The sequence below is a fragment of the Netta rufina genome (genome assembly GCF_964035555.1).
Source record: "Netta rufina genome assembly, chromosome: Z".
NCBI lineage: Eukaryota > Metazoa > Chordata > Aves > Anseriformes > Anatidae > Netta > Netta rufina.
This window is the reverse complement of record NC_140126.1, coordinates 32,909,180-32,936,019: the sequence shown is the minus strand read 5'-3', so window position 1 is coordinate 32,936,019 and position 26,840 is coordinate 32,909,180. Positions and strand designations below refer to the sequence as shown.

General features: G+C 38.4%; 1 protein-coding gene across 1 annotated transcript in view; it reads left to right on the top strand.

Annotated features, from left to right (window-relative positions):
- The window catches only part of MLLT3 (MLLT3 super elongation complex subunit), a gene marked incomplete at its 3' end in the record, with an annotated part of 138,199 nt that overhangs the window by 84,278 nt on the left and 27,081 nt on the right, over positions 1 to 26,840 (top strand). The window contains exons 4-5 of the mRNA XM_084305161.1: positions 4,597 to 4,716; positions 15,561 to 16,169. Of these exons, the coding sequence (XP_084161287.1) occupies positions 4,597 to 4,716; positions 15,561 to 16,169 (729 nt within the window). The remainder of the gene's footprint in view (positions 1 to 4,596; positions 4,717 to 15,560; positions 16,170 to 26,840) is intronic.

The window sequence follows — 26,840 nt, the reverse complement described above, 5'->3', positions numbered from 1 at the left end:
CAGGAATTCCCTAAACCATTGGTTGCTGAGAGGAGGTAGGGAACAGGGAAGGAATAATTCTCCATTATTTGTCCTGTACTTGTATTTTTTCCTGTAACTGTAACTGTTGACCACATCAAAGACATGCTGTGATCTTGGCTTAACCTTTCCTCTGCCTGAATATAGTCAATATTAAGATACATTGCTGAAGGAACAGCAAAACTATAACTGGATTTTCATACTTTGAGTGCTGGTGAATTCAGGATGTTATTGTATTGCTGTTTAAACTGACTCCTGGAAAGCTGAGCTGTTGCCTCTGTCATTTCACCTTGCTTTGCAAATACCAGTACTGTTGTCAGATACTGCTCTGCTAGTACAGAGTAGTTACCAGTTCATCGGGAACTTGTGGAAGTGGTTGAGGAGTTAATTCTTTTGCTGTTTTTTTTTCCCTAAATTTATTGTTGGAGCAGACAAGCACCCACTGCAAATGGTCTTGGGTGCCTGGCTTATGCTTGGGCTGTGGTATTGTCAGCATACTGGAGTAAACATTTCTGTGGAACTTCAAGCTGGAAGGGAACTTGGCAGTGCAGAAGGGAGGAAGTGAGTAAAAAAGTATAGATAGTGTGGCCTTATTGGAGACCTCTTAGTTTGCTTTTGATGACCTTGAATTCTTGCTGTAGAGTTAATGGCTTCCTTTGATAAAGTCATTTCCATCTTTTCCTCTTTTTATGTAGCCTTGACTTAACATAGCTGTGTACGTACGCATACACACACAGAAAGACACGTGTATAAACAGTATATGCTGCTAGTGTGATAGTGGCAATATGAAAGGAGGGACTTTCTCTGGAAACTCACTGACGTATGCCTGCCATGCTGTGCATTTCTGTTTGCAAGAGTTAATCTTTGGCTAATAGGAGAATGAAGGGCAGGTACCTATTGCAGTAGCTGCTATAGTTCTTTTTGCTGGGCTCTTTCTGTAGTAGTGCCTAAACTGGATATATAACTGTCTCTTTCCTAAGTTTAGCCAAAATAGAAATTCATTTCATTTCCAAAAAAAATATTTGTAGGCACATTTTATCCTTTTTTTGGGTAATCTTGGCAAACAAAACTAACATTAAAACATTAAAACTAACATTTTGCAAGAGTTTGAGAGTTTTTAATGTTAATATTAACTTCATTCCTTTGAAGGAAGAGAAGACAAGTGATTTTCCTTGAAGTAGGACTTTTTAGTCAGGGCCAGATCCTACTTTTGACAGAGATCGATTTGAAAGGTAGAGATGTGTATTTTATTGTAGGGGCCAAGAAGTGAATTTTACAGAAGATTTTCTTGACCTTTTGTTGTCCATATAGTGCTTATCTGGAACGCTGAACTGAGGTTCTGCTTTATTGCATTCATTTTTGATTGCATTAAACAACATTTTAAATCTATGATTGCCATTTTTTTCATGGAATTTATAATGAAATAACAGGCTGCAGGAGTTAATACACTGAAATTTTTGTGGCTTGCAGTTTGAAATGTTCAGGTTTTGTCTTCTAAAATGTGTACAGGATATGTTTTTCTTTCTGTGGAACTAGATTTGCCAGACCTGCCTGACCTCAGATGCTAAAGCTGTCTGTCCAAGCTCTGTAGATTTTTCTTTAGAGTCCTCCTGTGTCTAAATGTATAATCTGGCATACCGAGGCTGTTAATGGTCCAAAAAACCCTCTAATACTTGTCTAGAAACTGAGTTACCTGAGAAATCCATATACTTAAATAAATAAATAAATAAATAAGTCAGCTTTCTAGGAATATTCAGAAGCATTTCTAAGCTGAAATGTTTGTGTATTTTAAAAAGAGAATTTATGTAGTTGTTGAATCTCTGTTACTTTTAATGAGTCAGAAGTTTATGGTTCAGGGAGAAAATGGCAGCTTCTGACCCTAGAAGAAAGATTCTTGGCAGATTTTTTTTGTTTCTTTGGGTTTAATCATCAAGGCAAGGCAGACACTGATCCTCCAGACTGTGTTTCTGCATAACGTGCATATGCATCACTCTCTTGCATGAGTGCCTGAGCAGAGCTGCTTTGTGCCAACAAAATACCTGCTTAAACTCCTTAATAATGGGCAACGTTATATCTATTTCTGCTGAAAGATGAATTGGTTTTAATTCAAGCGGTATTTTCTGTGAAGAAGTTGATGGGTTTAAAATATTGCATTAGGTTTAATTTAAAGGAGAACAATCTTATTTAACCACCCATTTGATTTTTTTTTTTTTTTTGAGTAAATAAGGATGGAGACAAATGCATTTGTGCATAATGATAGAGACAAATGCATTTTTCTCTATGTGTTGTACAGCTTAATGGTTGTACAGTTTAATGTGGCTACAGATTTTCCTTGTCTTTATCACTGACTATTTGTTACTTCTACCTTTCCTTGTATTCAGCTGGGCTGAATTCAGCCAAAACACCTGGTAAATTGAGGTTAGAGAGTATCCGTCAGGCTAAATAAAATCATTTACTGTGATTCACAACAGCTAATCTCTGTGGATTTTACTACAAGATGGATGTCGTGTTCTGCCCAGTTGTTTTTCGAGTGTTCTGGCTCCTTGTATGCTCTGGCTTAGGAGTCTGAGAAATGGAAAAGAGGAACTGAGGAGTAAATGTGCTATGTGCCCTGCGTGGAATCCTACTTCACAATGTTTATTGAATATATTAATATATTTTTTAAATAATACGTTTTAATACATGAACCTCTGGTCAAGGAAGAAGAAAAAACTGAAGTTGTGACCTAGATTGTCTGCATTCTCCTCGTTAGGATTCTAGCTGCAGTGTTGGAAAGATAACAGTCAATTTACAAGCCAAAAAAATAAACAATCTTTATTACCTGGACATGTCCCTTACTATTCTCCAGGCTGCCACATGGTCTTTTGAATGATGTTGTCTACAACAAGATTCACGGGGAGCTTTTGTTAAATAAATAAGTGAATAAAAAAATATGAAATTCTGACTTGAAAAAGCTGTAAGTAGTAAATAACAATCCTTCTTGACTTGAATTGACTGGAGAGAGAACATATCAAGTGTACGAATCTATAGCCTAGATTTACCACTTCTGTACTATCCACAGAGTACAACTCTACAATTGGCTGAACTATGTGCAGTGTCTTGGATTTATCTGTTGGTAATTATGAGACTTTAAAATCAAGAGAGGCCACTAGACCCCTGTCATAGCAAAAATATTGTTTGCTCATCAGCTATTCAGTTTACTGTACACTAGGTAAGGCAGAAACTTGAAGGTAGAAGTTGAAGCTACAGCTCTGCTGCTTTCATAATAAAACCTAAGGGTGTTTGTACAGTGTACCTTTGTAGCAGGTTAACCCTGGGTAAGGATAAAACTCCAAGCAGCCACTCAGTTACTCATTCCTCCTTCTTAGTAGGCCAGGAGGGAAAGATGGGATATGAAAGCTCATGGGTTGAGAGAAAGAGATTGGTGCTTACCAGTTATTGACATGGACAGCACAGCCTCAACTTAGGGAAAACTGATTTAATTTATTGCTGATTAACGTACATTTGGATAGTTAGAAGTACAGGCAAACATTAAAACAGCACCTTCTCCTTCCTCCCTCCTTCCTGTGCTCAACTTCACTCCTTCATTCTTAACTCCTCTACCTCTTACCACGCCACAAGCAGTATGGGGCGTTCAGTCCATATCAATTATCTGCTGCTCCTTGCTCCTCACATTTTAGCCCTGACTCAGTGTGGGTCCTGTCTGCAGGCTGCTGTCTTTAAAGAACTGCTTTAGTCTAGGCTCTCCATGTCTTCCAGAATATATCCACCTGCTCTGGTGTGAAAGTACTCAGTGGGCTGTGTGTGGGTATCTGCTCTGGCATGGTCCTCTCCGTGGGCTGCAGGGAAGTAGTGCTCCAGACGCCAGAGCAGGTTTCTTCCCTTCTCTGACCTTGGTTATTTGCACTGCAATTTCTCACACTTTTTTACCCTTGTCTCCTCAGCCTTCAAACTGTTCTCCCAGAGGCACAACCAGCTTTGCTTTAGGGAATCAGCTGTGTTCTGCTGTGAGGCAGTTGGAGTTTGATGAAACTCATACAGTTCAGCATTGGGGCAGCCCCTGGACTCTCACAGAGGTGACCCCTGCCACCACAACCTTGCTGCCTGTACCCAGTACAGTCTTCAGTTGCATTGTTGTAGTTGAAAGCAAAGGCAGATGCACATACACATTTCTGTATGGGATGTCAGTAGCCTGCAGAACCTTCTAGTGCAGGTGGAATGGACATTCAAAGGTAACAGACATCTCTCAAGACGAGCAAAAGGGTGCTAAGGTCTCAGTTGCAATGCTGTGTAAGCAGCTGTATTAGAACATGTTTTGTGTTTTTTTTTTTGTTTTTTTTTTTTTTTTTTAAAGGGGCTTGCACTGTATTTACATATGAATTGAAAGATTTGATTTGTTCATTGAATAGTGGATGGCCATGTGGTTGGCCATTGTCTTGTCTCCTGTTGAGAAGAAACAAATATATGGTTTGTTGGAGAAATTTTATTCTCATACTAAAATGATTTACTAGTAACTTAGGCAGGTGAGACTCTCTCTGTGGGTAATGTTTGATTTACATGCTTTCCCTCTCACAACAGATCATGGTAATGTCAGATGGCACATCATTCTCTTCAGGGCAGAGCCTTCATCTCCCCAACCTTCCCAGTAACTCCCTGTCTTTTTCTGAAGTGAAGAAGAAATCATCTCATGGGCCAAAGGTGAGATTTATTTTGATAGAAGATACTTAACAGGGCTTTCTCTGGGAAGTAACTTGAGAAGAAAAACCTTTCTAGGTATCTTTCCATTTTGTGACGTTGTTCAGTGGTGACAACATATTAATGTTTCTTCAATATGAACTTACTGTAAGCCACATGCAAATAATGCAGAGAACGGTTATTTGTGAGAGTACGTGCTACCTGAAGTATTACTTTTCTGTTTTCTGAACATGCATGGTTGTCTTCCTCCTTTTCCAGAAGGAATTATAATTACCTGTTGTAGCATTGGGAGATTCTGGGCATGGAAAAATGATCTACAGAAATGTAAAAATATTACAAAATACTATAATAATTATTTCATTTGTCTATTATCTTAAAATGAGTGTTTTTAAGGCAACTGTGTGAAATGAAACCTAGAAGTTGTATTTTTTATAGCATTTTTCATTTTGTTTATAGTTCAGGGGTTATTCTTTACCAGGTGTTTCAAATATATTGACAAATCATCAGTCTCTAAGACATCAGATTGAAACCCCAATTTAGGATGAGGCAGACAGATATATTCCAACGAACCTGTTGAATAATATGTAGGCCTTTCCAAAACAGCAGGGAACTTCAGTTTGATGTAATGAATTAATCACGTGAGAGAATGAAGAGCACCTTGTTATTAAATGGGAAAGAAATGCAGCACAATTACTTGACTCATGAATGAATTATCTTATATGACCTTTTTATGTTCCATTAAATTTTGTTTTGATTTTTTTTCATCTTCTCTCAGTTTGAAACACGTTACTTAATCTTGCTGGTGTCTGAGGTTGTGTACTACAAGAGCAATATCCTTTTTTATCAATAACTTTCATGTTCTGCAGCTATAAAAATACTATCTTCTGGAAAAATGCTAGTTTGACTATCTTGTAAGTTCTTTTAAAAACTGTCAGGTAATGAACTATGGGTATGTCTAAGTGTGTCCATTGATAAGAATACATTCTTATCACAACAGAAAGGATACATAGAGGGGAAAAAAAGCTCTTTGACATGCTCCTGCCTACTTGGCTTTGTATTGGAGTGACTCACAATCTGTAATGCAGTTCTTGCAACATTTAAAGAAGATATGGACATGTTGTTTTTGTTTTTCTAGTGAGGAGCTGAGGATTAGAATGAAAGTACTTACTCTGCCATTTCAAAATTGGTGCTTAATGACTAAGAAGCAGGTAACTGTTCGTCTGCTTATTCTAGGACTTATTTGCCTACATTTGGACACTGAAGATGAGTTGTTTTGCCACATTACTGTCAGTAATAGGGGTTTTTGTGAGGCTGGATAGCTCTGTAGAGTTCTGTTTCTGAACCACTACTTTGGATTCAACTGTAATGTTGGTTCACCCTTGCATTGCATGCCAAAACAGGCATATTGAGGCTTGGCCTGAAATAAGCAACCCAAACACCTGTAGGAGGACTTTAGTCTGAGTACAGAAATTATAACAAGTCCTACACTACTGCTTCTGCTAGTATCTGTACTCTTTGGTAAGTCTTGAATTTGAGTGTAGTTTGTTTCACAAGCAAGTGCTAACTGAGATGTCATTTTCTAAGCCCTATAGCAGTTAACTGTTTGGTGTAGAAAACTGACATGCATTCAAGGTGGTTGAGATGAAGAGAGTCTTACATGTTTGCTGCACTCTTCCTTAAAAACAAATGCTTGAAATCTTTCATTTCCGCTGAAGCAAACACCTGCAGTGAGTTTGACCCAGTTTTACAGCCAGAAGATGATGCTGGAGGAGTCAGTATGAGTCAGATGTACATCACAACTTAGCGTTGTATTCAGTGTTTGTATCTGTGGCCAGTGTGACTAAGGAAGTGATTGTCCCTCTCTACTTCACTCTGGTGAGGCTGCACCTTGCATACTGTGTTCAGTTTTGGTCCCCTCACTACAAGAAGGACACTGAGGCCCTGAACATGTCCAGCGAAGGGCCATGAAGCTGGTGAAGGGTCTAGAGAACAAGTCTTACAAGGAGTGGCTGAGGGAACTGGGGTTGTTTAGCCTAGAGAAAAGGAGGCTCAGGGGAGGCATTACCACTCTGCAACTGACTCTAAAGAGGTTGTATTGGGGTGGGGATCGGTCTCTTCTCCAAAGCAACAGCAATATGACAAAAGGAAATGGCCTCAAGTTGTGCCAGGAGAGGTTCAGGATGGATATTAGGAAAAATTACTTCACCAAAAGAGTTCTGCAGCATTGGAATAGGTTCCCCACAGAAGCAGAGTCACTATCACTGAAGGTCTTCAAAAGACATGTAGATGTTGAACACATGGATGTGGTTTACTGGTAGACTTGGCAGTGCTAGGTTAATGGTTGGACTTGATGATCTTAGAAGACTTTTCTGACCTAAATGATTTTGTGATTATAAAATATGGATGTTCAGCAGCAGTGCTGTATATTTGACTGTTTTTTTTTTTTTTCCTTTTTCTATCTGGTATGCTGTTCACTGCAATATTTAATAGTGAGAAGAGATTCAGAAGATAGGTGTCTTGGTAGTTCTGGGTGTAAATAATATACTTTATAATGGGTGTCTGGCCCTGACCATTTTTGGGTTTTCCTTCTACAGCAGTAGTCCTTTGTGCTTGGTTTAGTTTGGGTTTGTTTTGTGTCTGTGAATACCAAAGTTGAGGTCAAGTTTTAACTCTGAATGTGGAAAATCAGAATCTAAGGATGTTTGCTTACTCACTTAGTGTCCACAAACTATCACATGGGCTTTATGGTTAAGGGGAAAATTGCAGTTAAGACTGTAAAACCTCTGCAAAGAAGTGGTGGTGTTGGCTTAGCATTCACTTATCAAAAAATACAATAGACTGTGAAATAAGATGAAATAAGAGAGAACTGACAATTGGTTTTCTGTTGCATGGTCTTCTGCAATTATGTATCAAAAATAGGAATGTATTTCTAAAAATCTGTTTATGTTTAATTTAATATGGAGTATATTAGTGAGCCCCAGTAGTGAGATTCTAAAACAAAGCTGTAGTTTCAGAGCTGCTGCAGGCTGGCTACTGTGTGTACCTGTGCTGATACTAAGTTGTATTACTCTGCCTATTTGTACAGTGTGAATACTTTATACACAGAATGTGGAATATCTTGGTAATTATTGTTGGGATGATAATATCTTTGGGAGAGAGATGTATTGTCAGCTGCAATGAAATGAGGTTTACTTTATAAACAAATAAACAAAAGCTCTTATTCCAGTGTCTGACCAGGAAAAAAAAAAATGTTTTGTGTTCTTCACCTTTGGGCTTTCTCTGTCTAACCAGTGAGTTTTCTAATTCTCCTATTTCTGATTCTTATGATGTCACTGGTCATAATAGTTTAGTGGGAAGGACAATCAAGTCTTCTGAAGTGTGGAAAGCTTTGTAAATCTGTAAAAAGAATAATAGAATCATAGGTTGGTTTGGGTTGGAAGGGACCCTAAAGATCATCTAGTTGATGCCTCACTGCCATGGGCAGTGACATTTTTCACCAGGCCAAGATAGCAGAACCAGCAGCAAGTGAATTTATCTCCAACGAGCAGCTAGCAATTGAAAGAATAGCATAGCATTTATATACCATATAAAGAATAGAATAGAATAGAATAGAATAGAATAGAATAGAATAGAATAGAATAGAATAGAATAGAATAGAAAGAATACTATAGCATTTATGGAAACTTTCAGCTGTGTTGGTGTTTTTCTCCAAATCAAGTAGCGTTTTTAGTCAAATATCAAACACATTTGTATTCAACAGAAATCTGAATTTTTTCATGCTTCTAGATACCTTCCTTGTCTTTTTCTTTTAAGAGTGGAAGGCATATATGACACTGACTCCATGGCTGTGATCTCAGTAGGTGTAACATGTGAACAAATACTGCGTTGTTTTGTTATTTAAATTACAAATGGAAATAACGCATGGGTTTAGGATCAATAATCCTAAGTTTGTGGGCTAATACTGCAATATAGTAGACTGGCAAAGCCACGACAGTACTCAGTTTAATCACTTAACTGAATTAAACAATACCTGCCTCCCCTCCAACTGTTTCATTTGTTAATTAGTTTCCCAATGTCTGTCAGCAACTGGGGATGTTTGAAGTGATTTCCAGAGGATATTGCTTATCCCAAGCCCTATTCAAGCACATTGGGAATTATATTATGTAATATGAAGCCACTATCCAGCCCTGCAAGATGTACAGAGTTCAACACCTTTTTTTTTGCCCTGTAGTTGCAGAATTGTTTTAATCTGCAATGTGTTACCTGTTGAGCAGCACAGGTAAGATCTTAGATTTTCTGTGTTGGTAAGATCTTAGGTTTTTATCATACTTCCAAAAATATTTATTTTTAAAGGCCTGTCAGTACTGTTCCATGAAAGGAGTTATATATGTTGAAGTACTGTGTGTACATAGTGTTACTTGGATTAAGAAATGAAAACATCTACTGGTATTTTAAAATTTGTTTAATGCTCTGTATTATTCTTTTGATGTTTGTTATGCAATGTATCAAAGTAACACTCGCTTGGATTGCTTCAACTAGTATTTGATGAATATACAAATGTAAGCTATGGTATGTAAATATATCACCTGTCAAAAAACCACAATCTCCATTTTGCATATGCAACCTGAGAAACAACTGTTCTATTTGTTGCTTTTGATAGAAACTTGTCATTCACTTTTATTTCTTGCAACACTTCTTAAGGTGAGGAGGAAAACAAACATTTAAACACCCCGTTAGGTTTTGTTAACAACAAAATGAATTCAAAGTACATTCTGATTTTCAGTAAGGTCTATGTTGTACATGATCTGAATATTTAGCCACATTTCATCCTTGCGAACCTTCCACATTCATCATTATGTTGATATAATTTTACTAGTGAGTATATTTGGATTTTTTTTTCTGTCTTTCAACGTTTATGTTCCTCATGCTGCTTCCTTGAAGTTCATAGTTGGCGTGTGTTAGGGTCATTGCAGAAAATTAGGAAATGAGTGAAGATCTATTTTTTACCTAGAGAATGAACGCAAGCATAAAATCAAGGGCTTGGATGTCTTAATGAGAAAGTAGCTTTCAGACAGCATGGTGTGTATATATGTTGTGGTACTATAAGTATGTCATGTCTCTACTAAGATTTCCATGAAAACGTATGTTTCCAAGTTGTAGAAAGAGGAAGGAACCCTGGTTTTAAAATTTAAAAGCCAAGAGAGATCTCCAGTTCTTATTAGCTTTAATACTTCTGCATCCCAGGACCTATTTCTTAGTTGTCATTTGTTGGACAGACACTAGTTGGACAGTCCCCTTATTTCAGGGATCTAAAATATGTCCTAAGGAGACTAAAAGGAAACATAAGGACTCATTTTTTTAATGGCACGCATTTCCCTCTCCCTGGCAATGCTTACAGCTCTGGTGTGATAGAACAAGATAAAAGCATTAATAATAGGTCCAATATAAAATATCGAGCTTTTTAAAATTATCATAAATTTTTATCTTTTTTAAGATACCAGGTAAGGAGTTTTGACTAGAGTAATACATCTTAAGAAATGATTAATGCTTTTCTATTTTTGTTTTTAATTACTGGCCCTGAAAACAGGGAAGTGTCTTACGTTGAGATGTTCAAATGTCATCAGAATGTTGTTTATTGTTGAGGAACATAATGATTTTCATTTACAACTTTGCATTTCAAAGTAATTTATCTTTCATTAGTGTGGAATGTTAGTACAGTGTATATTAATCTAATAGTTGAGAGAGGAGATTTAAAAATTAACCCATTGTTATCTGTATGTTTGTGCGTGATACACCTGGCCAGTAAGCACAGAGTTGGAATCCATGCAAAAGTCTTTTAAAACTAATTAAAAGAATCTGCAGAATTGGTTGCTTGATGATCTTTCACAAAGCAAGCATTCCTCTGACTTAAGTACCATTATGTACACACGTATAACTTTTAGTTTAAAAATGTAATAATAATAATAATTCTCTTCTCCTCCAACATTTAAAACAGCTTTAACTGAGGGAAGAAAAAAAAAAGTTTTAATATATCAATCCAATATTATTTTCTAAGTTGTTTTTTTGCCCAGCCTGCTCAACTTCTGAAGAATGAGTATGGTCTTGTAGCTTACAGATGGAATATTTTTGCTTTCCACCAGCTATATATGGGCTCCTGTGATTAGAGTTGTTAATAAAAGAACTGAGGTTATTGTAAGATCTTGGTCCTATACACCCAAATGACCCTATCCATATAGAATGGGGGTTTAATGAACATGGTTCTCATTGCAACCTATGGCAAAAGGGGCCAGGAAGGCCAGAAAGACTGCTAGAATTTAGCTCCTGTGCTTTCAACGATGCTGAAAGGAGATAGATCTTGCGAAGGGTTTGATGTCCCTAGCTGGAGCAGTAAAGTGGGTTGGACAGATAAAAAGAGGGCAAGGTGCTATCATCTGAGGACCTTTACGCTTCCTAGATGCAGTCCACGAAGACTACATCTAGAGCTACGTTTAAGCACTGCCTGCTGGTTTTGCCCAGAAACCCACTGTTCATAAGTGGTATGCTTACCTGGAAGGAATTAATGAAATCATGTGGATTACCAATGGTAATATTAAAATGTCTAAACTGCAAAAGGACATAAGTGGTACTCTGTTGTTCCAACCTACACCCAGCAAGCCATCTCCAGTTCAAGAACTTACCCCTCTGAAGGAAGACAGTGATCTGATTGGGGTGTAGTTCACTGATGAAACATCTCATAGGGAGAAATCTCTTATAGGGAGAATAAAGCTGTAGCACTAGAAGTAACCACAGGACAAAGATTAAGTAAAATATTTAAAGGTAGTGAACAGGTAGTGAACTTAGAGCAGTTTTATTAGCTGCACATCATGGTGCCAGTCATATTTACAGACTCATATTGCTGTTTTAAGGGAGACACTGAATGAATAGGGCACTGGGCAGTCAATGACTGGGAGGTAAACCTCAGTTTGGCAAACTGATAGTTGGAAACAATTGCTGGAGACAGGAGAACAAAGAGGGCACTACATATTGGCTGGGTGAACAAACACAATCATTGAAACTTGATGGCTGCCCAGTTTAGCCAACAGGTAGACAGCCTGACTGACACAAATTAGTGTCTTAAATGATGACCAAGAATGGGAATGCTTACTTGAATGGTTATGTGTTAAATGCGGCTACACTGGACAAACTGATTTATATTGGGAAGGCATAGTCGAGGATGGCCTGTATCAGTTAAACTGTGAATGAGTCGTGACTGCCTGTTCATAATGTCATTTATGACTTAACAAAGACCACCTGAGTAAAGTGCCTTCCCTGCATATCTGAGATAAGAAAACATTGTGGCACACCTGGCAGATTGATTATGTTTGCTCACTATGACCCTCAGGGGGTAAAAGATACATATTGGTAGGGGTGGAAGTAATCTCAGGAATTACCATGGCCACAGCTGCTACTGCTGCCGCAGGGGAAAATACAGTCCATAGCCTGAAAAAATTGTTTAGTACACTTCCCTTTCCAGAGGAGATTCAAAGTGATAATAGATCACACTTTACAGCCAAGCTAGTACTTGGCTGGGCAAAGGAGGAAGGGATCCAGTAGGTATTTCACACCCCATACTACCCCCAAGCCAATGGTATTGCTGAGAGAACAAATGGGTTGGTCAAGCATTTTGCTAAAACTTACAAATCTGAATGGTATCTATGACCGTCTAATGCCATCTATCAGTTAAATAATAGATAGAGCTGAGATGGTTGACTGAAGATGAAAGCGTTTTGCTCTTCTGCCACAACTGTGCTACCAAAAGCAGATGAAAAAAAACAGGGGAGCACCCTAGAGTAGCTTTTATGCAAACCAGCCTGTGCTGGTGAAAATGCTTCAGATTGGAGTACAAATGGTACTAACTACTCCCAAAAATCCCTATGCATCCAAATCCAGAGATTGCTCAGGAAAGGTGTGCCAGGTTAGCACCCGATGGATCTCACCACTTTTATGACCCTTCTGGTTGAATACAACTGAGCATATTTTCCCTGCTTTTGTGTTCACAGAAATCCTGAGTGAACAGCATGTGTACAGCTGGAAAATGACAAATCAGGAGTTTGAATTGATTATATTATGCTTTACCCTGGCCTTAACGCAATCCATTTTGGTTTAAGGACTCAGAATGGCCATAGTCCCAAGTTTATGTAAAATACACTGGAAGTATGGGACTATGGTCCATCAAAGAAAATTTAAACTTGGCCACTGTGGTTATGCATGGGGCTGAAGTGTATTCCAAACATGAGTGGGACTGGGGTGGAGAAAGATTGTTGCCCCTCCTGAGGGGAGTAGCCAGAGAAGAAATTCCAGTATGGTGTAGAATGATCAATGTATCTACACATGAAAAGTTGCATGAAATATTGTTCAGTGGTCTATTAGGCCCAAGAACAAGGAAGTTTTGTGTTGCTGAAAATTGGGATTGTTGATATAACTGTACTCTAGTAGAACCCACTTTTGTGTCTTTGGCAACAAGGGCGTATAGGATTTACATGAAGATTTATACTCACCGTGGTCAAAGCACAAGCCCCTTGGGACCATGTACTGTTCAAATACACTGCAAGTACTGGAACACCTCAAAGTAAGGCAGACCTAAATCTCTCCACTTTAGTTTTATGTGGAAACAAAATATGTTTAAAGGATGAACAGAGTTTGAGCAACTCTCTAGATGGCTAGACTCTGCCATTCCAGGAGAGAAAGTACAAATTGGCTGCAGGGTAATCAAAAGGTCTACTTATAAGCCAACTGGAATTATGATTCTACGAAACCAGAAAAGAACAATGGTGATTGTTATAAAGTAACAACCTAATTTGGATTGCTGGCATAATTCCACCTTTAGCAAACTTATAATTGAGTACTTGAATTTCTGACTACTAAACAAAATATAAGGAATACCTGTACAACAGGATGGCTGTGGATCCATGTTTAAGCTGGCTATAATGGATACACACTTAGAACTTCCCCCACAAATTTATAAGTTTGTCTGTGGTAGCATTGCAAAACAATTTCACCTTTTCTAAATGAAAATGGGTTATAGAAAATGAGGACAAAGGTCAGCAGATTCCACTTCTAATAGGGAAAAGCGGAGACACCATAATAGGATGCCTAATTGAAAACAGCACTGAATGTGGAATGGCTTCCCAGCTTACTACAGAAGATGCTGGGAGTAAGCTCAAACATGGCTTTGATCACGTACATGCCTCTCCCCATGGATATGAATGTTGGTACACTTTAATTATATCTTGCTCAGTGCTCATAATGTGTTCCTGGACTAATTTTGAGACCCATTCCACCATAGCACTTTAGTTCAAAATTGAAGTTTAACAGCTATTTGTACCAACTCGGCCTCCTGTTGAGCTAACTACTCACATCTTCCACAAGGGTCCTTACTTAATTGAAAACATGGGACAACAATGAGTTCTCTTTAACCCTAGCTGGTCTCTAAAAAGGGTAGAGCTGGCATTGCACATTGGAATCTCAGGAATCAACTCAAAGTTTGCCACCTTTTTGAGAACTGTCCACGCTGGTTGGTTGGCATGGTTACATGGACATTCTCTGAAATTATCTCAATGCATGCCATGAGATACCACTGAGTTATTGGGAGCAGGATTAGGGATATTAAACAGCATAGATGCTAAGGCCTCAGACATCTGTCTGGATATGGAACAAAACATTCAATAAACTTCAATAAAATACACCAGCCATTTACTAGACTGTAAGTGCATTGCACTATTTGTGCATCTGTGATTGTGATAATTCAGCATATTGAATGCAACCGGACTTAACAGTGCCAAATTGGGCATCACTCAGAATCTAAGCCCAGCCACTCCCAACCCCTCTCATATCTGAGGACAAGCTGGAATACAAGGGGGTTTAGGCCCTGCCAAACTTCCTTACCCTTTAATGCAACAGCTCCCAATACACTTAAAACGCATTAGATCTGCTTTTTACATTAATCTATAATGCCTGTATTTGACTCTTGGGACAATCCTTTTTCATGTTCACATCTCTTCAGAGTCTTGTGGTTGATTATCTCCTGGAAGTTTGTATGCTGGGTTGATGCTTCTGCCCACTGTTAAGGCCTTCTCTTGTTTTGCCTATCATATAGGACTTCCAAGTCATCATCCTCTCAGAAACCTGTCTCGTTTACAGCAGGTGAATTTAAAAATGCAATGGAATACTCAACATAGACAGCAGCAATAAATACAAAGAAGAAAACCCTTTTCCTAGAGGCTTTCCATTAACGAACATTGACTGTGAAATGTTGCATGTCCAATCATGTGCACAATAGCCAGGCTGGACCCACAGTTACCATTTTTTCTGGGAGGCTCTGACTAAAGCTGTAGAGGGGATCATGGTCGGAAAGTCGAGCTCTGCCTGAAATGTCATCAGGAGCACGTTTTGCACTGATCCTGAAGTAATTCTGTTAACAATGTATGGTACCTATATGAATTTGTGATGGTTTTCTTTCTGCTATTTAATAGTTCTTGATTAACATTTCCTAGGCTATCTTTTTGTTTATCTTAAAATGTATCTTAAAGGCGACATATCATTCTTAAGAGATAAAAACCTAACCCTTTGAAGTACCAACAAGCAGTGATAACTGCTCATGTACAACCACTTCGTAACAGATAAATTGACCAAAACGATCGTTTCTGTATCTATTCCTGCATAGTCATTTGCAGTTTATAGTTTTAACCCTGCAGTTCAAAGTTTTTAATATGAATCCTATGTGCATATTGCTTTTGTCTTTTGGGCTTTAGTGTTTGTTTGTTTGTTTTATGTTTTTTTGATGTAAAGTTTTGCATTTCCTTTTGCAGGACCCAACTAAGCTTCTGAACACAAATAGCAGTAGCAGCAGTAGTAACAGTTTTTCAAAGCCCCACAAGTTAACAAAGGAGCACAAGGATAAAACTTCTAAAGACTCGAAAGAACATAAAAGTGCCTTCAAAGAACCTTCCAGGGAACACAACAAATCTTCCAAAGAATCCTTTAAGAAACCCAAAGAAAACAAACCACTAAAAGATGAAAAAATAGTTCCTAAGATGGCCTTCAAGGAACCCAAATCTATGTCCAAGGAGCCAAAATCTGAAAACACTACCATCCTTACCATTACAGGTGGACAGCAACAAGAAAAGAAGACCCCTACAAAAAGGCCCTCTGTTCTGGACTCTGATGAATCTTCTGCAAAAAAAAGAAAAAAAGTTGTGTCGGAGTCATTATTTAAAAGTTTTTCTAGTGCTCCACCACTGATATTTACTTGTTCAGCTGACAAAAAACAAACAAAGGATAGATCTCAACTCAAGATGGGGAGAGTCAAAATTGAAAGCGATACACTGGAAAAGAAGACGTCTACTTTACCACCATTTGATGATATTGTAGATCCCAATGATTCTGACATGGAAGAGAACTTGTCTTCTAAATCTGAAGTAAGTGGTGTTTTGTTTTTCATCTGTGTTGAGTATTTCCAGTCTGTGGGATTGTACACCATACTGTGTTTTCCCCTCCCCTCCTCTTGTCTATTGGCAAATTGTTCAAACTGAAGGATGCTGACTACTGCCAGCTTAAACTTACGTGTATTCTGTTTCAATTGTATTACCTGTTCAAGTCTACTCCATTTATAAATCTGCCAGCATTATGAATAATGAGCATAGGGGAGATGGCTATAAATAATTATTACTGTTTTGATCTTGTTCTTTTTGAATTTCATGCTTTCTGTGAGTCTGAGGGAAATTGATTTAAATACTTGTGTTTCACATGCTAAGGCTTTGTGTTCACGCATTGGATAATAGCGTAAATTCAGGAAAGGACTGCAGTAATGTAGAGTGTTTGTTATCTTTCTGCTGAAAAGTTCAGTTCTCTAAATGATGCTGGTTTTCTGAAGGAGTTCCTAGGATCTTCTCTCTGATTAATATAATCTATCCAAAAATAATAGGCTTATCCAACAAGAAAGTGTTTCTGTGGAAGTTTAATTTTCTGAAAATAATTCTATACCATGCCTGCTCATTTGTTTCAAGCAAAATATTATTTTGATGATTTAAATCATTCTCCTTATAGGCTTCCCGGAGCATCTTTCATAGACAGATGAGTAGAGAAGGGAAGAGGTAGGAAGAGAAGGCTTATTTGGTGCCTTCATTTGTGCTCATTTGTGTTTATGGCTAGAGGTAGTCATCAGGATAGAGAGAAAGTATTCCCAAACATGCTCGTTCATCCATTCTTTCATTTTTCTGCTGTTTGTGTGCTTCCATTACTGCCATCCAATTCATTGTCCTGCTTGTACTCTCTGGAACAAGCAATAAATACCTGAGGTATCAACATTAGGGTTTTACGTCATAGAAACTTATGCTAGAGAGAGAAAGTCCTTATTTTATTTCTAAATTGGCCCACTACATATGCAACAGCAGTACAATTTCAAAGGTATGTAAAGTGACAGGCTCCTTTCTATAGCACAGCGCTGGTGAAGTCGTGGTTATGAAGTTGCCTTTAAACCTGAAAATTTTCATATATAACAGCCTAGGCATGAATTGTATTTTAATGTCTTTTAGAAGCTGAATCTTCCGTTTTAAAGTTAAGGCAGTATCCTGCAACTCAGTACCTATTCTCAGTGAAGCTATCCAATTAGCACAGAGTTCGATTTCAGACTTCCTATTCATTGAAATACATGCTGTGTAAATGCACGTACATTTCTACTGGAGCATTAGTTCTCTGTTTTTTGTTTGTTTGTTTTTTGTTTGTTTGTTTGTTTTTTTTGGCTGGGATAGAGTTAATTTTCTTCCTAGTAGCTGGTATCATGCTGTGTTTTAGATTTAGGACAAGAATAATACTGATACTCACTAATGTTTTAGTTGTTGCAGAGGGAATTCTATACTTCTTGTGCTGCCCTGCCAGCAAGGACTCCGGGGGTACAGAAGGAACTGTGAGGGGACAGAACCAGAACAGTTAGTCCAAACTGGCCAAAGGGATATTCCACACCATACAATGCTATCCTCAACTATAAAACTGGGGGGCTGCTGCTCGAACAGGGGTCAGGGCATCGGTCAGTGTGTGGTGAGCAATTGCATTCTGCATCACTTGCTTTGTATGTTCTATTATTATTATTATCTTCATTATTATTATTATTTCCTCTCCCTTTTCTGTCATATTAAACTGTCTTTCATCTCAACCCATGAGTTTTTACCTTTTTTTTTTTTTTTAGGTTCTCTCCCCCATTCCACTGTGAGTATATGGGTCTGAGTGAATGGCTGTGTCATGCTTATCTGGCTGCTGGGTTTAAACCACAGGAAAAATAGCTGTGAGGAAAGGGGAGAGATCTTCATTTCAGGGCCTTTGGAGGGTTCTTGCCTTAGCAAATATCTGTTGCTTCTGAATTTTGCTCATTAACTCATTTTTATAGTATTACAGAAACCACTTAAGAAATGGGACAAGGGTAAGCAGTGCTGGCATTGTTTCTGGATTTATTTATTTATTTATTTATTTTTTTACAAATCACACAGTAGAAGTTTGGATGAACTTGTGCTTCTATTGATTGCATTCACCACAAGCTAAAACATCTTGTAAAAGTAAGATTCTTTCTCTTGCTGGTCAGACCTCAGGGCTGAGAGCTGTGGGTAGTCCAGGTTCAGTTCAAGTCACTTTCTAAGAGCCATCTCTTAAAACAGAGGGAGCAGATGATTTCAAAGTGTCTCAAGTCAAACAAGTCAGGTGGAAGGTAAGCTTGGCTTAGCAGGGGTCTTCTTCTAGAGCATAGGCAAAAAGGAAGATATATGGACACTGGAAGCAAGGTGAAGCTAGGCAGGACGACTACAGAGATGCTGTTTGCCATTGTAGGGAGAAAATTCATGTGGCAAAAGCTCACTTAAAGTTGAATTTGGCCAGTACTATAGTGGACAACAAAAAGAGCTTTAAGTATGTTATCAGCAAAAGGAGGACAAGAGATGACATTGGTCCGTAACTTGATGAGGCTGATCACCTCACACATGCAGTCATAGGCAAAGCAGAGACATTTAATGGCTTTGTTGCCTCTTTCTTTAACACTGATGATGGGCCCTGTGTCCCCTGAAGCCCTGAAACTCCCAGCTGATCCTGAACTTGTAGGGGATTTGCTGCTCCATCTGACTGCGTATACAGGGCCCAATGGGATTCATCCCAGGGTACTGAAGGAGCTGGCTGATGTCATCACAAGACATCTCAATAATTTATCAACAGTCTTGGGAATCTGGAGATGTCCCAGTCAATTGGAAGCCGGCAAGTGTTGTCCCAGTTTTCAAGAAGGGTGAAAAAGAAGACCGTGGTAATTAGAAGCCTGTCACCAACTCTTCACTGCCAGGTAAAATTGAATAGATTGTTCTGGGAGTTACTGAAAAAACACTTGAAAGACAATGCAGTCACTGGTCTTAAAAATAAAAGGATTCATGAGGGGAAAGTCCTGTTTAACAAACTCAATTTCCTTTTATGACAAGGTTACCCATCTACTTCACCAAGGGAAGCCAAGGCCTTTCCAGCTCCTTGTGCTGCCCTGCCAGCGAGGAGCGTGGGGGTGCCCCAGGAGCTGGGGGGGACACGGCCAGGACAGCTGGCCCAGGCTGGCCAGAGGGGTGTCCCATATGATGCAATGGTGTGCTTGGCACACCATTGTGTGCCAAGTGACACAGTGACAGCTGGGGTAAAGAAGGAGGAAGGGGGGATGTTCAGAGTGATGGAGTTTTGTCTCCACAAGAAACTGTTAGGTGTGACAGACCCTGCTTTCTTGGAAGTGGCTGAGCACGCTGCCTGGGAAGTAGCCAAGCAATTCCTTGTCTGGCTTTGCTTGGACACACGGCTTTTCCTTCACCTGGTGAACTAACCTTATTTCAACCCATGAGTTCTCTCACTTTTACCTCTCTGATTCTCTCCCCCATCCCACCTGGGGAGAGTGGGCGAGCGGCTGTGTGGGGCTGAGCTGCCCGCTGGGTGATATCACAACCCAGGATCCAGTGCCTGAGAGGAGTTTTTCTTCATAAGGTAGTGCACGTCTGACAGTGGCTTGTCCAGCCTCTGAACTACACCATGCAACTTGGGCTCAATTCAGGCTGGTTATTGCCTGGCAGGTGACTGAGGGAGAAAAAGCAGGCACTACCCTGTGATGTCCAGTAGTCAGCACCTGCTCTGAGCTCCTAGTAGACTTAGAAAATTACAGCAGGAAACAAAGCAAATATCATTTCTGCTTAATGATAAACTTTCTGCTTTTTTTAAATAACCTTTCAATGTATGAGTTAATCACCAGGTGTGGTTATTTCTCTGTGGTATATCGCATATGCTGCTGTATGGGGCACAGCTGTATATACTCCAGCTCCGGTTTTCTGTTGACTTTGGGTTTTGTCAAATGAAGTGTGTGTCCCAATTTTTCATTGTGCAGCTTTGTTGAGTATTGCTTTTCAAATACGTTTGTAATTGGAGTTCAGCATTGCTGATAGACTCAGTGTTCAAAACGGTATGGGTCTTTTTGAGTCACATGAGCTAACAGAACTATTCAGGAGCTTTAGTTTATTCAGTTAGAAATGGCCAAGGATTTGTTTTACTGGCTTTGCTGTAGTGTATAAAGTCGAGCAGGGAGTAAAAGCATGCTAGATTTATAGCTTTAATGAGGTGTATGAGTATTAGCAGAGTCCATTTGAAAAACTCCAAAGATTATGCTTTTAAATTCAATAACAGGATGTTTTAGTTGAAGAAAACTGTATGCTTCTTATGTGGGATAGTGTAGCAACGTGATAAAAATAAAATATAAAATGGACTTGACCTTGTTTTTGCTTTCTGATCATGAAATAGAGTTATGATCTCGTAATATTTAACTGAGCTGTACACTGGGTGGGGGAGATACAAAGCTTTGGTTCCAAGGTAGGTGTCTTTCATGGCCAGAGCTGCCCCTTCTGAACTGTGGAATCACGGCAGAAGGGATGCTGTCATATTTCTTCCATGTTTGTTACCAATTTTGCAAGGCTGGGTAGGGAGAAAAAAATAGTGCAAAGCTCTAAATGAATCTGTGGTGGCAGAGTGGCACAAAGGAGAAGGAGCTTAGATGTTGCTAATCTCAGTACATCACCATCTATGAAAGCAGAGGTTTGTGGATGTTTTAGAGAGTCCATGTAGCTCTATTTTATGAGCTGCTGCCTCCAGACTGATTATGTTGCACACGATGAGTATTGTTTTTTTCTTCCTGCAATTACAGCATTGCCATTGGTAGTAGCAGCTTTTTGGCATGCTGAAGCCTTTTGGGATACAAATTTAGAAATGCATGCTAGCAAATTGTGACAGCTCGAGGGTGAGGCATTTTGGTTTTTAAAAGCATGGTACTTTAGCAAGCCATTTGCCTATAGTAAAAATGCAAAAACTTCTTAGGAAGTCCATTACAGAACAATGAATATATAGCAGTGCTCACATAGACTAGGGTCTTGTATTTAATGAAGTGTTTGTATGTCTTAAAGCAGTCTTAAAGTTGCAACATGAGTACCTTTTTAAAGTAATCCATAAAATACCACTTTGGATCTGGCATAAGATCTATTAATTTGACTATTACAAATGTGCAAGAATATCTGGAAAACCCCCATTGTCTTGTAAAACCTCCAGGTCCTTGTTAGCTGAACACTCCTGCTTTCTGCCAGGGCTGGGAGCCAAAGTAAGATCTCTTTCAGATAATACTTATTTTAAAGTAATAGCAGTGAACAAGAGCTCCATATGGAGTTTTCATGTAGTTAACTTATGTTTTCTGGGGAAAATAAATAAATAAATAAGTATGCTAGGTTTGAATTTTGTGTGTGAAATTGGGGCTCTCTTAACATTGTTAATGATGTTGAATACTGAGAACAGAAGAGATAAGTTTATACTGATCATGTCCTTAATTTCAGGCTGTGGACTGTGGATTTGCAAGCTGTCATATTCTTAGAGTCTTTACTTTTTACTTGATGCTTTTATCCATTTTTTCTGCCACTATCAACCATTGCTGTGGGCTTGTTTGCCTACAGCACTCCAGTGTGGATGAGGTAATTCAGTAATCACAGGCAGGTGATAGATAAAATACCGCACAGACCAAATATACAGTCCAAAATACTTCCAGATCGTACTTGCAGAGAAATGGTGGCCTAAGACGGTCGATCCTCCTTAGAGAAACAGTAGCAGGCACAAGGATGCTGAATGGTCTTCAGCATCTACTGTAGTATGAGGCCATTCAACTGCTGTACTGAGCCTGTTTTCATTATCTATTACGATGGAGGTAAAATGTTTATGCTTCACTTGCAAAAGCTTAAGTGCACATTAAACTGCTCTGTATGCGGTGAGATGAATCACTGCAGGATAAGGAAGCAGTGAGACCAAAAGGCAGTGATGCTGTTGTGGCAGCAAGCTGGGATGTTGAGCTTTTGTTACTACGGTGCGTTTGGAATTCATTGGCTTACAAAAATACTGCAGATTTAGAAATTAATCGGGAGAAATATTGTGTAGGTATGGTTAAATGTTCAGGTTACGACTGCGATTTTGCAAAAGGAAATATTGCATTCTTGAGTCAAAGTCATGTGTATTGCATTATTTTTTCAATTTTAGGAGGTGTCATATTTAAACACAGAAAACATGTGAATATCATTGTATGTTGTTAGGCTACTGGTTTAGTCTTCAGTATCTGACCTTATTCACAAGAGTGGCTACATCTGTTTCAGTGGAGACCACTCATGTGGATTAACTCAATCATCTGCATAAATGCATTTTTGGACTGGGGCCTTGTTTTCAGTACATTTGCCTGCAGCAAGTAAGGATTTCAACAGGGTACGTGCAGTGCCAATATCTTAATTCTTCAGTGACATTGAAGACTGTATGTTTGGACCGGTAAAGTCATGACAGTTTTGCAGTGTAAAGATGATCGTGGCAGAAATGCTATAGATATTTTAATCATGATCATGTGAAATCTCCTCGGTGTAGATTTCGTTGCTTTTAAGTTGCTTTAGCTGCTTACATCTATGAAGTTGTGATCTAGTGAAATGGCTTTATATATAATTACCATAAAATCCAACACCTGTTAGTTACCAGCTGAAATAGTTTAACTCTGTCTACAACAGTTAGATCTATCTGAGGCTTTTATGCCCTTTTTTAATGTGGAACCACCAAGTTTACAGTTGTTTTCTTTGGCAAAAATGGCATGTACTTTTGAAAGTCTGCTGCCAAGCTCACTGTGAAATTCCTTAGATAATTTTCATAGCATATCCCATTCAAAAACTTGCAATCTAGAGTGATGACTGATGTGATTTCTCCAGGACAGACCATAAACACACAATGTAATTTTTACATTTTAAAAGCTTAGTAATCCTCTGGAGTGTAATTTTACCAGGGAGAATAAGGGCTGTCTGAACACACTGCTGCTACTGTGGGTGGAGTATCTATCATGGATGTGTAGAATTAACGGCAATTTATTGCCTGCTGATGATGTGACACCTTTCAGCAGTCCACGCTGTGGAGTCCTGGAGTTGTCCAAGGTGTCTGTGGTTGATTTTGTACCTTGGGAGTGTCTGGGGGGTCTCTTTCTGAATGGGTAAGGGATGCTTTAGTTGATCATTGTATGCCTGCCTTAAATTGAAGGATGACAGTACCTGTAGACGATTGTTCTGTATGTAATTGTTCATCCAGTGTCGACATGTGATGTGACCCTGGTATACAAAATAACTCAAAGCAGATGTGATCCAGCCGTGCTATTTCTTGCCCTTTGCATGGCTGCCTGTTCCCACATAGCAATAGCGTCCAGTTTTTCATATCAAAATCATTTTGTGTTGAGCAGCAGTTACTGTTCAGAGAACATGCCTGTAACTAATTCTGCTAATATATTTTGCATTAGCTAAAGATAGTCATCCATCACCGCAACGGCAACAGAAAAACTGTCATTTACTTGTTTTAAGAAGCATTGGTGTGAATTTGGTTTAACTGAATTGTGTTGTCATTCAGTGGTGCTGTCTTAGTCAGCTTAGTAATTTACCACAGCTGACTTTTTTTTTTTTTTTTTTTTTTTTTACAAAAAGTTGTTGCAAGATGGATTTTTCTTCAAACTAATTCCTTTGAACAAATAAACAATTAACTTTAAGTAAAACATCCAGCTATGTTGATAGTAATTCCCATAAAACCTATCTTTTTCTGTTAAAAGCCAAAGTTTTTATCTCCCCTTGAAAATAGAAATTATCTGGCCAACTGAAATACTTTGAGGACTTAAGTGGGATGTTAAATGTTCCTGTCCAAGCAGCAACATCTCATACCATTCAAAAATTTGTATTTAACTTTTTATTTTGCTAAAAAATTTGCACATTAGTGGTGATTTTATCACATTGAAAATGATACTACTTGCATAGATGTGTAGGATAGCAAGACAGAGCTGCATAATTCTAGGGGACTGTATGTAAGTGTTTTTGTTTGTTTGTTTGTTTTAAATGATCTTGAGACACTTTAGCTGTTTTTGTTGTGTGTTTGAATCTCTGTGAAGGAATTGCTTACTCTAAACTAACTGCGCTGCAAGTGACTTGGCAGAAGTGAAGGAAATGATGTTCCATGTTGGAGGAGCTGATGCATCAGGCAGCAGATTTAGGAGGTAGGGATGGATACATGGAGCACTGAACCTATCTGAATCTGCTTAGGTAGTCAGAGAATTTGTATCACAGCCTTGGAGCAATACAGGAGAATGTTTAAAATAGGCTAATACATACCCTGTCACCAGGAGAGCTGTATTTTCTAGCTGAAATTGACAGGCAGCTCTTCTGGTACCTGAGCACTCTTGAGGGAATATATATCTGCGGATAGTGGATACCAGGAATGGCAGAAACTGAACCAATGGCATTGCCATTCCTTACTCTTATCCAGAGATTACATGCGAGTCTGACCTGTATGCTTTTAATGATTCACATTATCAGCTACAAAAGTGTTGTGTTTTAAACCATGACAAGAAATGAGTAAATATAAGCTATGATAATTTTAATTGCTTTCATTGTATCCATAACTTTTGTTGCCCAATAATACAGTTTATTTAATACATTGTCGTTTTATTCTATGGATGAAAAGGATGTGGTTTTGAGATTTTGCCTATTGTATAGCACCTTCCCTAAGGAGAACAAAATATGAGTGGGCCTGAATATCAACCTAAAAAGATGGTCTGAATAGTCTGAAGCACAGCAGTTCACAGGTTTGAGGCAGGAGACTGCAAAAGGGAAATAGCCACTCTTAGTGTTCTTGTTAACCTAAATTTGCTTTGGCAGAGGACTGTGAGGAGTAGATAAAATTTTGCAAGGTAGATGTTACAGTTTTATCCAAAGAAAACAGTTTGTAGGTGTGATGATTCAACTTGATTTATTTGTGCCATATACTGTCTTTTTGATCTTTTGAACATTGTGAAACTCCAGATTGATTGATAAGGGTTACAATACATGGAAAGAGATATTAATTTAGCCACTATTTTTAATACTATAATAACTTCAGTTACCTGTATCAATTACAACTATATTACAATGCATTATAATGCTTTGAGTCAAATGTAGTTTAAAAATAAACAGTTATTTCTTTTAGAGATTTTATTTGTTTTTATCCTGTGGTATTAACTTATTACTTCTTATGTAACAACTGCAAAATTCTACTAACTAAGCACAATGTCAGAAATCTAAGTCTGCAAAGTAGACTTAGTGTTGAGGAGTTTTAAATGAGCATTATTTTTTTGTATTAATTGGTGGAAATACATTTGTAGGCAAGGATACAGCACACAGATGTCAGCTGTTAATGGTAAAAGACCAATAAAAATACGTCAATCTGTTCTGTGTTCTCAGAGAATCAGCACTGCACAGTACGATGTGTTTCTAATACGCATAAACTTTTGTGAAAACCATTACACAACTGCATAATAATATTAGCATAGAGTGAGTGCTTAGGAACCATACTGACAGATGCTTCAAAAATATCTATAGAGAAAAATGTTCTTGTGTCATACTGTTGGCAACCACAGCATTGGCATCTGAAAATTATTGTTCATTCTATGATATTACTAGATGGCTAAAAAATACCAAGCTCTGAAAATGGTTTGCAGGGCTTTAATTTGTTCTAGCACTTTAGATTTTTTAATTACAAAGCTTTTTGTATTTTTCTGTACAGCTTTTTACTGAAACTGGAGGGTACAGAAATGAAAGCTGTGATTTTAATGTAATTACTTAAATCCCAGGAGTCATGTTTGAGCAAACACTAAATGTAACAAACCTCCCTGTAAAAACTGTCAAGTCCAACGCTGCTGTCATGGAAGAGCTGCATTGGTACTCTGTGTGAAATTTTGAGAATAACTGTTGTTTTTTTTTCCGGAATATTGGTTCAGGAGCCAGTGGTCTATAATAGCAAAGATGGTGTGAAAGGACTCTGCTGCAGCAGTTTAGAAGAAAAGCTTTTTTTTTTTTTCTTTTTTTTCCCCCTCAGATATTGAGGTCTATTTTTACTTGATATGTATGGTTTTCATGGATTTCTGCACACTGAATATTTAGAGTAGGGTTGTGCTGGGAGCACTCCACATAGTTTGAGCTACATAAGAAGAGAGAGGAACTACGGTGAATTTGCGAACTCTGTGAGTACCTGCTGAGAAGACCCGCTCTTTAATGGTATGGAAATGTACCGTAGTGCAGAATAACATCCATAAAAGAAGTTTTACAAGTAGTCAGACGGTTCTCCAGCTGTTTCTTTGTTAAAAGGAACACATTTATATCTAATACCAGGGCCTTAAATCTGGGAGAATTTAGATGAACAGCCTTCTTATGGCACCGAAGGTGACAACAAACTGTCCTTTCACTCTCCCAGAGTGCAGAAGTGAAGCTGCATCAACATCTGCCCTTCTCAGCACTGGTATGTAAAATAAGGCATAGCAGAGAAAACAGGGCAACAGAAGAGAATTGAGAAGCTTTGACTTCCCATACAGCAGCTGTCAGGGCAGTCCAGAACATCTACCACCTATCTTCCCTTTTTCTATTAGTCCAATTGTAAAACAGAACATGTAGATCAGTTGATTGAAAACTATCTCATTGGCTTTAACGCCTAGTCTGAATTTTCTAGCTTTTATCTAGTTTTAAGATTGAGTT